Raw genomic sequence first — 13,791 nt, 5'->3', positions numbered from 1 at the left:
CAAAATCACCTGGAGGCCTGATTTCACCCAAATTATGAGTCCCATCTCAGAGTCTTTATTTAGGAGGTTGGCAGTAGGGCTGAAGAATTTGCACTCCTAATAAGTTCCCAAATGATTCTGATGTTGCTGATTTGGGGGCCACATTTTGAGACTCACTGTTTCACATCACTCCCCACAGAACCACATGAAACCTCTTTCCTCTTTCTGCTTCTTCCTGGTCAACTTGTGTTTTTTCTCCAACAGGAATCATGTTATCGGAAGGAAATCAAAGTATCATACCCACGTTTATACTGTTGGGTTTTTCAGAATACCCAGAACTCCAGGTTCCACTCTTCCTGACTTTCTTGTCCACCTACACAGTCACCGTGGTAGGGAATCTAGGCATGATAATAATTATCAGGATCAATCCAAAACTACACACAATTATGTACTTTTTCCTCAGTCACTTGTCTTTTGTGGATTTCTGTTATTCCACTGTAGTTACACCCAAACTGCTGGAGAACTTGATTATGGAAGACAGAACTATCTCTTTCTCTGGTTGCATCATGCAGTTTTGTCTTGCTTGCATATTTGGAGTGACAGAAACATTCATGCTAACGGCGATGGCTTATGACCGTTTTGTGGCAGTTTGTAATCCCTTGCTGTATACTACTACTATGTCTCAGAAGCTTTGTGTTCTGCTGGTGGCTGGGTCCTACACATGGGGTGTAGTGTGCTCTCTAACACTCACATACTTTCTTCTCACATTATCTTATTGTGAGTCTAGCATTATAAATAATTTTATCTGTGACCACTCTGTAATTGTTTCTGTCTCCTACTCGGACCCCTACATCAGTCAGATGCTGTGTTTTATTGTTGCCATATTCAATGAGGTGAGCAGCCTGATGATCATCTTTACTTCCTATGTATTCATTTTTATCACTGTCATGAAGATGCCTTCTACAAGTGGACGCCATAAAACCTTCTCTACCTTTGCCTCCCACCTGACCTCCATCACCATCTTCCACGGGACCATCCTTTTCCTCTACTGTATCCCTAACTCCGAAACTTCCTGGCTTATAGTTAAAGTGGCTTCTGTGTTTTATACTGTGGTGATTCCTATGTTGAATCCCCTGATCTACAGCCTTAGGAACAAAGATGTGAAGGACACATTCAGAAAATTAGTTAAAACAAAACTCCTTTTTCAATCACCACGATATTATTAGGTTCAGTATTTTACATTCCAAAAATAATTTGATTCTTTATGCTAAAGATTATTCAACTCGTGTAGTATAATTTATTATTCGGATTATTTTACCCAGTAGCCTGTGAGTTAATACATCTACAGTAGCATATGTATGATTTTATGATGACTGATGTTTCCATACATCAATGTTTAGTGAAATAGCTCCAAAGCACATGTAAACCAAAAATTAAGAAACAAGTAAAATAAAATTCTCAATTTGTTGCAATATATGTGAATTATTTTAAAATACTTTACCATATATGGTGTAATTTTTTATGTGTGTTCCCAAAGTAAATCAAATTCCTAGTTTATCAAATATGCACAAATCCAGGATGTTCCCCTAGAATTCTAAACAGAAATTCTGTCCTCTAGAGGTGGCTTTAACAAGTGCTTCAGTTTATGGTGTCTTGTACACAAGGCAACCTTTTGATAGTTATTACACTGAATAGCAGAATTCGTCTTTATTAAATAAAAAATATGGCCTGCTCACTAGGAGACCCAATTGAATTTAAGTATTCTTTTGCCAGCCTAATGTTCATTTTATCATTCTTTTTCTAAAGAAAGTATTTGAATAATTAAAAGAGTAGGCTATTGGAGTAAGGAGATACCTATAGATCCATAGAATAGAATAGTGTCCAAATATACTCATATATTTTTTCTCATTTAAATTTCAACAGAGAAAGGATACTTTTTCAACAAAATAATGTTGGAACAATGAGATACTCCTACTGAAAAATTACCCTTAGGTCTTACCTCACACCGTACACAAATATTAATTTGAATTAAAAGTTATAGGTCATAGACACAAAGATAAAAGCTAAAACTTAATAGAAATTAAAAAATGGCAGAAACATAGGAAAACTTTTGAACACTTGGTGTAAGGACTTTTTTTTACATAGAACAAAAAGAATGAATTAAAAATTCATAAAATGAATTTTATCAACATGAAAAATGACTGCTCTTCAAAGACACCATTAAGAAAAAGGAAAGTTCAGCCACAAACTGTGAGAAAATACTTGCAATATATATGCCTGACAATTGATATATATGTAGAACATATACAGAAGTTATCCAACCAGCCAATGAGCACTTGAAAAGCTACTCGGCATCATTAGTTATCAGTGCAACGCATATTAAAGCTAAAATGAGACACCACTACTTACCCAATAGAATGGCTAAAGTTAAAAAGATTGAAATGTCAAATATTCCTGTGAACATGGATAAGGTGGAATATTCACGTACTTCAGATGGAAATGCAGCTGGTAAAATGTATTTGAAAAACAGTGTAGTGGTATCTTATGAACTTATATAGGTACTTTACATAAAATTGAGTAGTTTCTTCCCTAGGTGTTTATTTACCCAAGAGAAATGAAATCAAATATTTTAACTTAGGAGAAAATGGTTCTTGTTTATGTATGCAATTATATAGGGGAGGAAAAAAAAATACAGTGGTGTGTGTGTTTGTAGGTATGTGTATGTGTGTGTTTGTTTTCCTTTTATGAATACTTTTTACTCTTTTCTTAAGTGATATTTCAACAATAGGTACATTTTCTTTCATGATAAGTTATCAAGCATAAACAGGAGAAGGCAGAAAGGATAGGACAACCTCTAGTCATTTTAATCCAGGGAAAATGAAATATAGTGACTGGACGGCACACAACAACAACAATGCCTCCAAAACCAAAAAACCAGACCCACTGCCGTCGAGTCAATTCCAACTCCTAGCGACCCTGTAGGACAGAGTAGAACTGCCCCATAGAGTTTCCAAGGAGCGTCTGGTGGATTCAAACTGCTGACCTCTTGGTTAGCAGCCATAGTACTTAACCACTATGCCACCAGGGTTTCCACACACATAAATAAAACATATGTCTATATAGGTAAATCTGCACCTGCGTTGTGCCTTTGCTGATCTTGATCTTCTCATAATTCAAATTCATCTAAGTTAAGAAGTTTTGGGAACTGTACTGATGATGTATAATTCCCCTCTGATGTAAGTGTCTTGTTGAGATCAAAGGTGGAGTTGTGGTTTGTCTAAAAAGGGATGGCTTTTCAACTGCAATTACTTCTGATATAAGACAGAACACCTATATAACTCAGTGTTTGGATCAGGAGAAGAAAAATAATTCTTGCTTTTAAACAGACAGAATTTAGAACAGCAATAGCTCATAAAAGTATCACAAGGTCCACTGGAGTGAAAAAAAGATGCCTGAAAAGGAAAGAAAAAAAAATCAGATCAGTTCATTTTTGTGGGGATACCAGTTTCTTCCGACCCACTTTTCCTTCCGACCCTACCACTCGGAGTTAGGTCAGGTCTCAAAGGTAAAGAGCACAGTCCTCCAGACTCCATGTCTGCTCGAGACCTCAGATATCAGCAGCAAGTTAGGGGGTCTGCAGGCCCCTCGCATCTAACCTGTTAACTCCCACCACTCCCTGAGTTTCGAGAATTTGCTAAAATGACACACAGGACTCAATTCCAGTTTTATTACAGCAAAAAGCATCAAAATGAAGAGGCATATAAGGAAACATCTGGATTTGTCATTGACTGCTAACCTAAGGGATGGCAGTTTAAACCTACCTAGCAGCTCATGGAAGAAAGACCTGGCAAACTGCTTCCATAAACATCACAGTCAACAAAACCATGTGGAGTAGTTTTACTCTGTAAGACATGGAGTTGCCATGAGTTAGAGTCAAATGGACGTTTTTTTGAGGGGAGGTTCAAAACTCAGCTTGTCTACATGGTCACTGTGGTGGGGAACCTGGGCATGATTGTGATCATCAGGATCAACCCCAGACTCCACAACCCCATGTACCTTTTCTTCAGTCACTTGTCTTTTGTTGATTTCTGCTACTCCGCTATAGTTACACCCAAACTATTAGAAAACTTGGTTGCAGGAGACAGAGCCATCTCCTTCACAGGGTGCATCATGCAGTTCTTCTTGGCTTGTATATTTGCAATTGCAGAAACATTCATGTTGGCAGTGATGGCCTATGACCTTTTTGTGGCAGTTTGTAACCCCCTGCTTTACACTGTCGTCATGTCCCAAAAGCTCTGGGCATCATTAGCCAGTGGGCCCTATGCATGGGGTATAGTTGCTTCCCTGACACTCACTTATTTTCGCCTGACATTATCCTTTTGTGGCTCTACCGTCATAAATAACTTTGTCTGTGAGCACTCTGTCATTGTTTCTGTCTCCTGCTCTGATCCCTATATCATCCAGGTGCTTTGTTTTGTCATTGCCATATTCAGTGAGGTCAGCAGCCAGGTGATTATCCTCGCTACACTTTTCGTTTTTGTAACTGTCATAAAAATGCCTTCCGACGGGGGGCTCCAAAAAACCTTCTCCACCTGTGTCTCCCACTTGACTGCCATCACCATTTTCTATGGGACTGTCCTGTTCCTCTATTGTGTACTCCATTCCAAAACCTCATGGCTCATAGTCAAAGTAGTATACAGTGGTCATCCCCTTGCTGAACCCCCTGATCTATAGTCTCGGGAACAAAGATGTGAAGGAGACTGTCAGAAAGTTAATGAGCCACCTAACACAATCTTGAAGATTTATTTATCTTTCTAGAAAGAGTTTGCTTAAATCATTCAGTGTTTCTAGAAGAGATGCTGATTCAAATTATTTAGTCAATTTACCCATTCAATTTTTAAATCTATTGCAATATACCAGTTATCTGATAATTTGATTTCTAGTCACTTCAATCTTTAGTAAAATAGCTTTGAATCGTATGTGAAGTGAATCAACTGTAGTGGATCGAATAGTGTCTCCCCCCAAAATACTCATACCCACCTAGAACTTCAGAACACAAACTTTTTGTAGATATAGTCTTTGCAGACATAGTTAAGGATTAATATAAATTCATATTTTCTTAACACTAAAACCCATTGCTACAGAATTAATTTCCACTTACAGTGACCTTATAGGACAAGTAGAACTACCCCATAGGAATTCCAAGGCTGTAATCTTTATGGCAGCCAACTGCCACATCTTTCTCTTGTGGAGCAGCTCGTGGGTTTGAACTGCCAACTTTAGGTTAGCAGCCTAATTCTTGACCACTATGCCACCAGGACTTCTACATACTCTCTTAGGGTGGGCTATAAATCCAGTGAGAGTCTCATTATGAGAAGCAGAAAAGGACACAGAGTCACACAGGGACGAAGGCCATGTGGAGATGAAGGCAGGGCTTGGAGTTATGCTACTACAAGCCCAGGAACACAAGGACCCATGGGAAGCTGGAAGAGTCAAGGAAGGATTTCCTTCTAGGGTCTTTAGAGGGAGCATGTCCCTGCCATTACCTTCATTTCAAACATTTGGCCCCCAGAACTGTAAGCAAATAAATTTCTGTTCTTTTAAGCCACCAAGTTTGTGGTAATTTCTTCTGGTAGTCCTAAGAATCTAATATTTAACAAGTAAGCATTGAATCATAAAACTCAAATTGTTTGACACACATATTGGCATGGTACATGATTAAAAAACAAACAGGCAACAACAACAGCAAAATTCTTCAATCCTCTTTAAACAATGTGCATGTCAAAGTTACAGAAAATTGAAAAATTGTAGCTGACTGGGATTTTGGAGCCCTGGTGACACAGTGGTTAAGAGCTACAGCTGCTAACCTAGAGGTCAGCAGTTTGCATCCACCAACCGCTCCTTGGAGACCCTATGGGGCAGTTTTACTCTGTCCTATAGGGTTGCTGAGTCAGAATCAACTTGACACCAAGGATTTGGTTTGGTTTATGGAGTAGTATGCATGTAGGAGAATTAGCAGTAAGAGCCTGGAGGCACTATCTCTAAACTCTAACCAAGTTCTTTCTTTCTTTCTTCCTAAGGCCTCATATATGTTTGTTATCGTACAGGAAGTGATGGTAATCATGATATCACTGAGTGTGAAGAAAAAATGTTGATTTCTATGTGAAGGCCCTCATGGGTAACCAAGGGAACAAAAGTGAAAAAAAGTCATAGTTAAGAATCTCACAAATCTCAGTCTGATATGTCAAACTCTCTCCTTCCTCATATCAATAGCCTCTTAGTAACATCATTTTAGAGAAAATGATCTGCGGGTAAACAACAAGGGATCTTACATTGATATCAATCTTCTGTGTATCATACCAAGTAGCGCATAGAAAGAGACAGAAGAGCAGAAAACGGACAGGTAGAAGCAAACATAAAATGATCAGCATGATAAATAAAAAAATATTCATGATGGACACCAAAAAATGTGTTGAATTAATGGATGAATGGGTTCAATCTGCTATTCAATTCTCATTTCTAGCATCCTGTTAAGTATACAGAAGATGGGGGAAAAAAACATACTGGATCTTACCATCTTACCAACATGATTTTAGCACTTAGCAGTAGTTTTTACACTTTAATGTTGCTATGTGTCACCGAAGTTCCTTCTTAAATGTGGATACTGTTGAGTCCCATTCCGAGGAATTCTGATCTCAGAAGCTTTTGGGGGCCTAGAAGAGTAGAACTCTAGGCAATTTTATTACAGATGTGGTAAGAATCTTTGATGTGAGAAATCCTGCCTTAAAAAAAAAGCTTAGATTTATTAATTCCATAGGACATTTAGTAATGTGCAAATAAAGGCTGGTAGTCAACTTCGTGCTGCAACTTTTCTATGCGATTACAAGGAAATTCCAGCCTTTGACGACGGTACAAAGAACCTGGCTCTTGTCTTAGTTAATTGGCTTGAGGCATAGTTGCTAGTGATTCCCCAGAGTTGGAGTCCCAAGGGCTGTAGAGGTAGACGTAATAGCTGCAGTGCTCCCAAAATACTCTGCTTACAGAGAAACAGGACAGTGGTGGCCTGTTTCTCTGCAGCAGGTGAGTTGCCTCAGGTTTTTTTTTTTTTTAAATGAAATAGTGAAAATATTATTTCCCTGATATGATAATAGGACCTTCTTTTTTTTTTCTTTCAATGTTAAGTCACTAAAACTGTTAAGTCTATGCCCAATCATATTAAGGAAAGAACTTAATAATCATGGACATATTTGGCTTTATTATCCATTGACAGGCATTTCACAAAGAATAGAATAAATTTTCTACTTGAAAATGGATATTTTCCCTTATCCTCTTATTATGCACCTTAATTTGGTATATAAACTTTTTATAAGAATTGACTAAGCAAGCCGCAATTCATATGCAAATATAACTTTCTGGTTAGTTCTAACTCTAATTTGATAAATCTCGGAACCTCTAAAATATATGCATATATACATATACACATGTACACATGTGTGCGTATGTGCATGTATGCATGTATGTATTGTGAATGCATATGCACACATATATATATTTGCACATATATATATCTGTTGTCATCAAGTCGATTGTAACTCTTAGCGACCCTATGGTAGATAGCAGAACCCCCCATATGGTTTCCAAGGTTGTAAATCGTTATGGAAGCTGACTACAACACCTTTCTCCCTCCAGAAGCTGGGGGTTTGAACTGTCAGCCTTTCAGCTTTAACTACTACTCCACCCAAACCAAAACCAAACCCGTTCGCATCGAGTTAATTTGGACTAATATTGACCCAATAGGACAGAGTAGAACTGTCCCATAGGTTTCTAAGGAGTAGCTACTGGGTTTGTACTGCTGATCTTTTTGGTTAGCAGCCAGACTCCTAACCACTGCAACACTACTGCTCCATCAAGGCTCCTCATGTATGTATAACGCCTGGGCTATGATAGAAGCTAAGCTTTAACTGATAAATTAAGCCATCAACCCTAATAGAGTGGGCATACCTCTCAGGTCAAAAGGACGTTATTGCCCTCTTTAGCTTCAACCACTGGGCAACTAAGCAATTCAACAGAAGTAGTAGCTTTCATGGATTAAAAAGTGCTAATGAGATCTGGATGGCAGTTGGTTTTGGTTTTGGAATGAGATCACTCTGCTTTCTTCTTAGGTTCTCTGGTATCTTATTTTAAACTTAGAAGTATATTCCTTTAAATATTTTATTTAATTTGAGTATATAGGCAAAAAACAGCAGCAGCATATTTTGTTTCTGGAGGCAAAAATCTTACATTTTTTTCACAGAATCTCACTAGCTTATGTGCTGTAGGTATGTGAAAAAATTTGCTCAGTACCAGTTATGTGTGTTTGATGCTACTATCTAATGTGTGCATCCAAGGATAAAATTAACTTGTGTGTAAATATAACTCCTATACACTCAATATCATAAGTACTTATATGGAAACCCATATTCCAATATCGCAAAAGACAATGGAAATGCTTTGACATTTTAGACATCAGCTTGGTTTGGGATACACATTGCAGTTATTTGGGTGAGGCATTTTCTACATGGAGAGAACTAGTTCCAAAAACTGTTTCGTCATGTTATCTTTTCTCTACCAGAACAAATCATAACACATTCACCCCACACATCTTCTCTTTTGGCAGGAACAACTCTCTCTTCCCATTGAAAGAAAGTGTGAAAATGGCTGAAAGAAACCTCAGTGTGGAGACAACATTTGCCCTCTTGGGATTCACAGATTACCCAGAGATTCAGATCCCTCTCTTCCTTGTGTTTCTGATCACATACATTGTCACCGTGGTAGGGAATCTTGGGATGATAGTGATCATCAAGATTAATCCCAAATTTCACACCCCCATGTACTTTTTCCTTAGTCACCTTTCTTTTGTTGACTTTTGTTACTCCTCTATCATTACTCCAAAGCTACTTGAAAACTTGGTCATGGCAGACAAAAGCATCTTCTACTTTAGCTGCATGCTCCAGTTCTTCCTGTCCTGCACTGCAGTGGTGACTGAGTCCTTCTTGCTAGCAGTGATGGCCTATGACCTCTTTGTGGCCATCTGCAATCCTCTGCTCTATACAGTGGTCATGTCACAAAGACTCTGTGCCCTGCTGGTGGCTGGCTCATATCTGTGGGGGATCTTTGACCCCTTAGTACTCTTTTGCTATGCTCTCCTTCTAGACTTCTCTGGACACAATGTAATCAACCACTTTTTCTGTGAGTATACTGCTCTCATAGCTGTCTCTAGCTCTGATATACACATTCCCCAATGTCTGCTTTTTGGGTTTGCCACCTTCAGTGAGGTGAGTACACTACTAATCATTCTCACTTCATATGTTTTTATTTTTGTGACTGTACTAAAAATCCGATCTGCCAGTGGACGTCACAAAGCCTTCTCCACCTGTGCCTCCCACCTGACTGCCATCACCATCTTTCACGGGACCATCCTTTCCCTTTACTGTGTGCCTAACTCCAAACACTCTCGGCAAACAGTCAAAGTGGGCTCTGTATTCTACACAGTGGTTAACCCCATGCTGAACCCCCTCATCTATAGCCTGAGGAACAAAGATGTGAAGGTTGCCTTCTGGAAATTAATGGACACAAAAGTCCTATTTCACTGACCCAATCACAAAACATGAACTTTGGTATGATACAGCAAGTGAGTATGACTAGTTCCAATCTCTGAACAAAGTGTTTCAAGAAGTAGGCTACTCGGTGAGCTAATTTTATAAAATTAACAATTTTACTGCATGTTTTAACACACCCATGAGTTTCTGTAGAATTTCTCTGGATCCCAAAGCTCCTTGATGGTTAAAACAATGATTCCGCCTAGCATCATTATTAGTAGATTGTAACAATTTCTTAATGACTCTGCTATGTTTTCCAATTCCATATGCTCTTCCTTCACTTGTGATTCCTTTACAGGCTTTCTGGGTTAACTTATATTGACCAACAATGTAGGTTCCTAATTCTGTAAAAATATCTAATCAACTTTAGTGTGAAGTTAAATTTAAACAACACAAAAAGTCGTCCATCAAATCATCTTGCCATGCATATCTGACATAAACTAAAAGTGTTCTGCAGCTTTCAATATCAGCGTTTCTTACATTGAATTCTCAAGATGTGCCCAATGTCCATGGCTGTCAATACTGAGTCTGATTTTCAAAATCCATAGATGGTTTAGGATGTTGTTGTTGTTGTTGTTAGGTGCCATTGAGTGGGTTCCAACTCATAGCAACGCTGTGCACAACAGAACAAGACACCGCCCAGTCCTGCACCATCCTTACAGTCTTTGTTATGCTTGAGCCCATTGTTGGACCCACTGTATCAATCCATCTCGTTGAGGTTGTTCCTCTTTTCCACTGACCCTGTACTTTACCAAGCATGGTGTCCTTCTCCAGGGACTGATCCCTCCTGGCAACATGTCCAAAGTGCGTAAGACCTAGTCTCGCCATCCTTGCTTCTAAGGAGCATTCTGGTTGTACTACTTCTAAGACAGATTTGTTCATTCTTTTGGCAGTCCATGGTATACTCAATATTCTCCCCCAACATCACTATTCAAAGGCTTCAATTTTCCTCCCATCTTCCTTATTCATTACCCAGCTTTCACATGCATTTGATGAAAATACCATGGCTTGGGTAAGACACACCTTAATCTTTGAGGGGAGGTCTTTGCCTTTCAACATTTTTAAGAGGTCCTTTGCAGCAGATTTGCCCAGTGCAATGTATTTTTTGATTTCTTGACTGCTACTTCCATGGCTGTTGATTGTGGATCCAAGTAAAATGAAATCCTTGACAACTTCAATCTTTTCTCTGTTTATCACGATGTTTTTTGGTCTAGTTGTGAGGATTTTGGTTTTCTTTATGTTGAGGTGGAATCCATACTGAAGTCTGTGGTCTTTGATCTTCCTCAGTAAGTGCTTCAAGTCCTCTTCACTTTCAGCAAAAAAGGTTGTGTCTTCTGCATAAGGTAGGTTGTTAATCAGTCTTCCTCTAATCCTGATGCCTTGTTCTTCATATAGTCCAATTTTTCAGATTATTTGCTCAGCATACAGATTAAGTAGGTATGGTGATAGGATACAACCCTGACACACATCTCTTCTGACTTTAAACCACACAGTATCCCCTTCTTCTGTTGGAACAACTGCCTCTTGATCTATGTACAGGTTCCTCACGGGCACAATTAAGTGGAATTCCTATTCTCAAATGTTCTCCGTAATTTGTTAAGATTCACACAGTCGAATGGCGTTGCATAGTCAATAAAACAGAGGTAATCATCCTTCTGGTATTCTCTGCTTTCAGCCAGGAGTCATCTGACATCAGCAATGATATCCCTGGTTCCATGTCCTCTCCTGAATCTGGCGTGAATTTCCGGCAGTTCCCTGTCAATATACTGCTGCAGCCAGTTTTGAATGATCTTCAGGAAAATTTTGCTTCCATGTGATATTAATGATATTGTTCTATAATTTCTGCATTCAGTTGGATCGGCTTTCTTGGGAATAGGCATAAATATGGATCTCTTCCAGTCAGTTGGCCAGGAAATTGTCTTCTACATTTCTCAACATAGATGAGTGAGCACTTCCAGTGCTGCATCTGTTTGTTGAAACATCTCAATTGATATTCCATCAATTCCTGGAGCCTTGTTTTTCACCAATGCCTTCAGAGCAGCTTGGACTTCTTCCTTCAGCATCATCTAAAAAAAAAAAAAAAAACCCACTGCTGTTGAACAGCTGTAACCACTACGCTGTCAGGATTTCCTCAGCACCATCAGTTCCTGACTATATGCTGCCTCTTGTAATGGTTGAACGTCGTTGACTAATTCTTTTTGGTGTAGTGGCTCTATATTCCTTCCATCTTCTTTTGATGATTCCTGTGTTGTCTAATATTTTCCCCATAGAATCCTTCATTACTGCAACTCCAGGCTTCAATTTTTCCTTCAGTTCTTTCAGCTTGAGAAACGCGAAGCATGTTCTCCCATTTCGGTTTTGTATCTCCAGTTCTTTGCACATGTCATTATAATACTTTACTTTGTCTTCTTGAGACTTCCTTTGAAATCTTCCATGCAATTCTTTTAATTCATTATTTTATTTTATTTTTTTTTTTTGCTTTAGCAGCTTGACATTTGAAAGCAAGTTTCAGAGTCTCCTCTGACATCCATCTTGGTCTTTTCTTTCTTTTGTGTCTTTTCAATGACCTCTTGCTTCTTTCATGTATGATGTCCTTGATGTCATTCCACAACTTGTCTGATTTTCGGTCATTAGTGTTCAACACGTCTACTCTATTTTTTAGATGGCCTCTGAATTCAGGTGGTATATACTCAAGGTCATATTTTGGCTCTCATGGACTTGCTCTGATTCACTACTGTTTCAACTTGAACTTGCATACGAGTCATTGATGGTCTGTTCCACAGTTGGCCCCTGACCTTGTTCTGACTGATGATATTGAGCCTTTTTCATAGTCTCTTTCCACAGATACAGTCAATTTGATTCCTGTGTGTTCCATCTTGAGAGGTACATGTGTATAGTTGCTGTTTATGTTGGTGATAAAAGGTATTTGCAATGAAGTCGTTGGTGTTGCAAAATTCTATCATTCGACCTCTGGCATTGTTTCTATCACCAACGCCATTTTTCCAACCACCGATCCTTCTTTTTTGTTTCATATTCTTTCATATTCCAACCGCTGGTAAATACCAATGCATCCTGATTGTATGTTCAATCAATTTCAGACTGCAGAAGCTGATAAAAACCTTCATTTTCTTCATCTTTGGCCTTAGTGGTTAGTGGGTAAAACTTGAATAATAATCATATTAACTGGTCTTCCTTGTAGGCATATGGATATTATCCTATCACTGACAGTGTTATACTTCAAGATAAAGAAAAGAAAAATTCTTTGTGACAATGAATGCAACACCATTCTTCTTCAAGTTGTCATTCCTGACATAGTAGCTTATATGATTGTACAATTAAAAATGGCCAACACCAGTCCATTTTAGCTCATTAATGCCTAGGATATTGATATTTATGCATTTCATTTCATTTTTGATGATTTCCAATTTTCCTAGATTCATACTTCCTACATTTCAGGTTCCGATTATTAATGGATGTTTGCAGCTGTTTCTTCTCATTTGGAGTCATGTCACATCAGAGAATGAAGGTCCTGAAAGCTTTATTCCATCCATGTCATTAAGGTCGACTCTACTTTGAGGAGGTAGCTCTTCTCCAGTCATCTTTCGAGTGACTTGAAAACCTGGAGGGCTCATCTTCCAGCACTATATCTGACAATGTTCCACTGCTATTCATAAGGCTTTCGCTGGCTAATTCTTTTCAGAAGTAGACTGTCAGTTCCTTTTTCCTAGTCTGTCTTAGTCCTGAAGCTCAGCTGAAACCTATCTGCCATGGGTGACCCTGCTGGTATCTGAATACTGGTGGCATAGCTTCCAGCATCACGGCAATGCACAAGCCCCTACAGTATGGCAATCTGACACGCACGTGGGGGTGGTTTAGGATATTACATACTTAACACACACACACACACATATATATATACATATATATACACACACGTATTTATAATGACTGTAAAAGATATAGGACACAGCCTGATATACAATAGATATTCACCTTCATGATTTTTTAGAATTATGTTTTAGGATATCACATACTTTACCCACAATTCTAAAATATCATGAAGATGAATATCTATTATATGTCAGACTGTGTCCTATATTTTTTGCATGCACTATAAAAAAAAAATTACTTCCATTCTACTAATTTAAATTTTATATTATTAGCTATCTCATTT

General features: G+C 38.5%; 2 protein-coding genes and 1 pseudogene across 2 annotated transcripts; all 3 read left to right on the top strand.

Moving 5' to 3' along the window:
• The first annotated feature begins 248 nt into the window (after window positions 1-248).
• LOC126080360 (olfactory receptor 5D13-like) lies at window positions 249-1,205 on the top strand. The gene has a single exon (XM_049891603.1). It carries the CDS (start codon window positions 249-251, stop codon window positions 1,203-1,205), a length of 957 nt encoding a protein of 318 aa, XP_049747560.1.
• A 2,755-nt stretch (window positions 1,206-3,960) lies between these two features.
• Window positions 3,961-4,777, top strand: LOC126080359 (olfactory receptor 5D13-like; annotated as a pseudogene).
• A 1,502-nt stretch (window positions 4,778-6,279) lies between these two features.
• Window positions 6,280-9,611, top strand: LOC126080358 (olfactory receptor 5D14-like). The gene is made up of 2 exons (XM_049891601.1): window positions 6,280-6,290; window positions 8,636-9,611. Exons 1-2 carry the CDS (start codon window positions 6,280-6,282, stop codon window positions 9,609-9,611), a joined length of 987 nt encoding a protein of 328 aa, XP_049747558.1.
• The last annotated feature ends 4,180 nt before the right edge of the window (window positions 9,612-13,791 follow it).

The sequence above is a fragment of the Elephas maximus genome, chromosome 7 (genome assembly GCF_024166365.1).
Source record: "Elephas maximus indicus isolate mEleMax1 chromosome 7, mEleMax1 primary haplotype, whole genome shotgun sequence".
NCBI classification, from domain to species: Eukaryota; Metazoa; Chordata; class Mammalia; order Proboscidea; family Elephantidae; genus Elephas; species Elephas maximus.
The sequence above is the reverse complement of the archived record's forward strand: the minus strand, read 5'-3'. Positions and strand labels throughout refer to the sequence as shown.

What these genes read in the sequence shown, in the direction of transcription:
- LOC126080360 (XM_049891603.1), top strand. Translation starts at nt 249, where the DNA reads ATGTTATCGGAAGGAAATCAAAGTATCATACCCACGTTTATACTGTTG.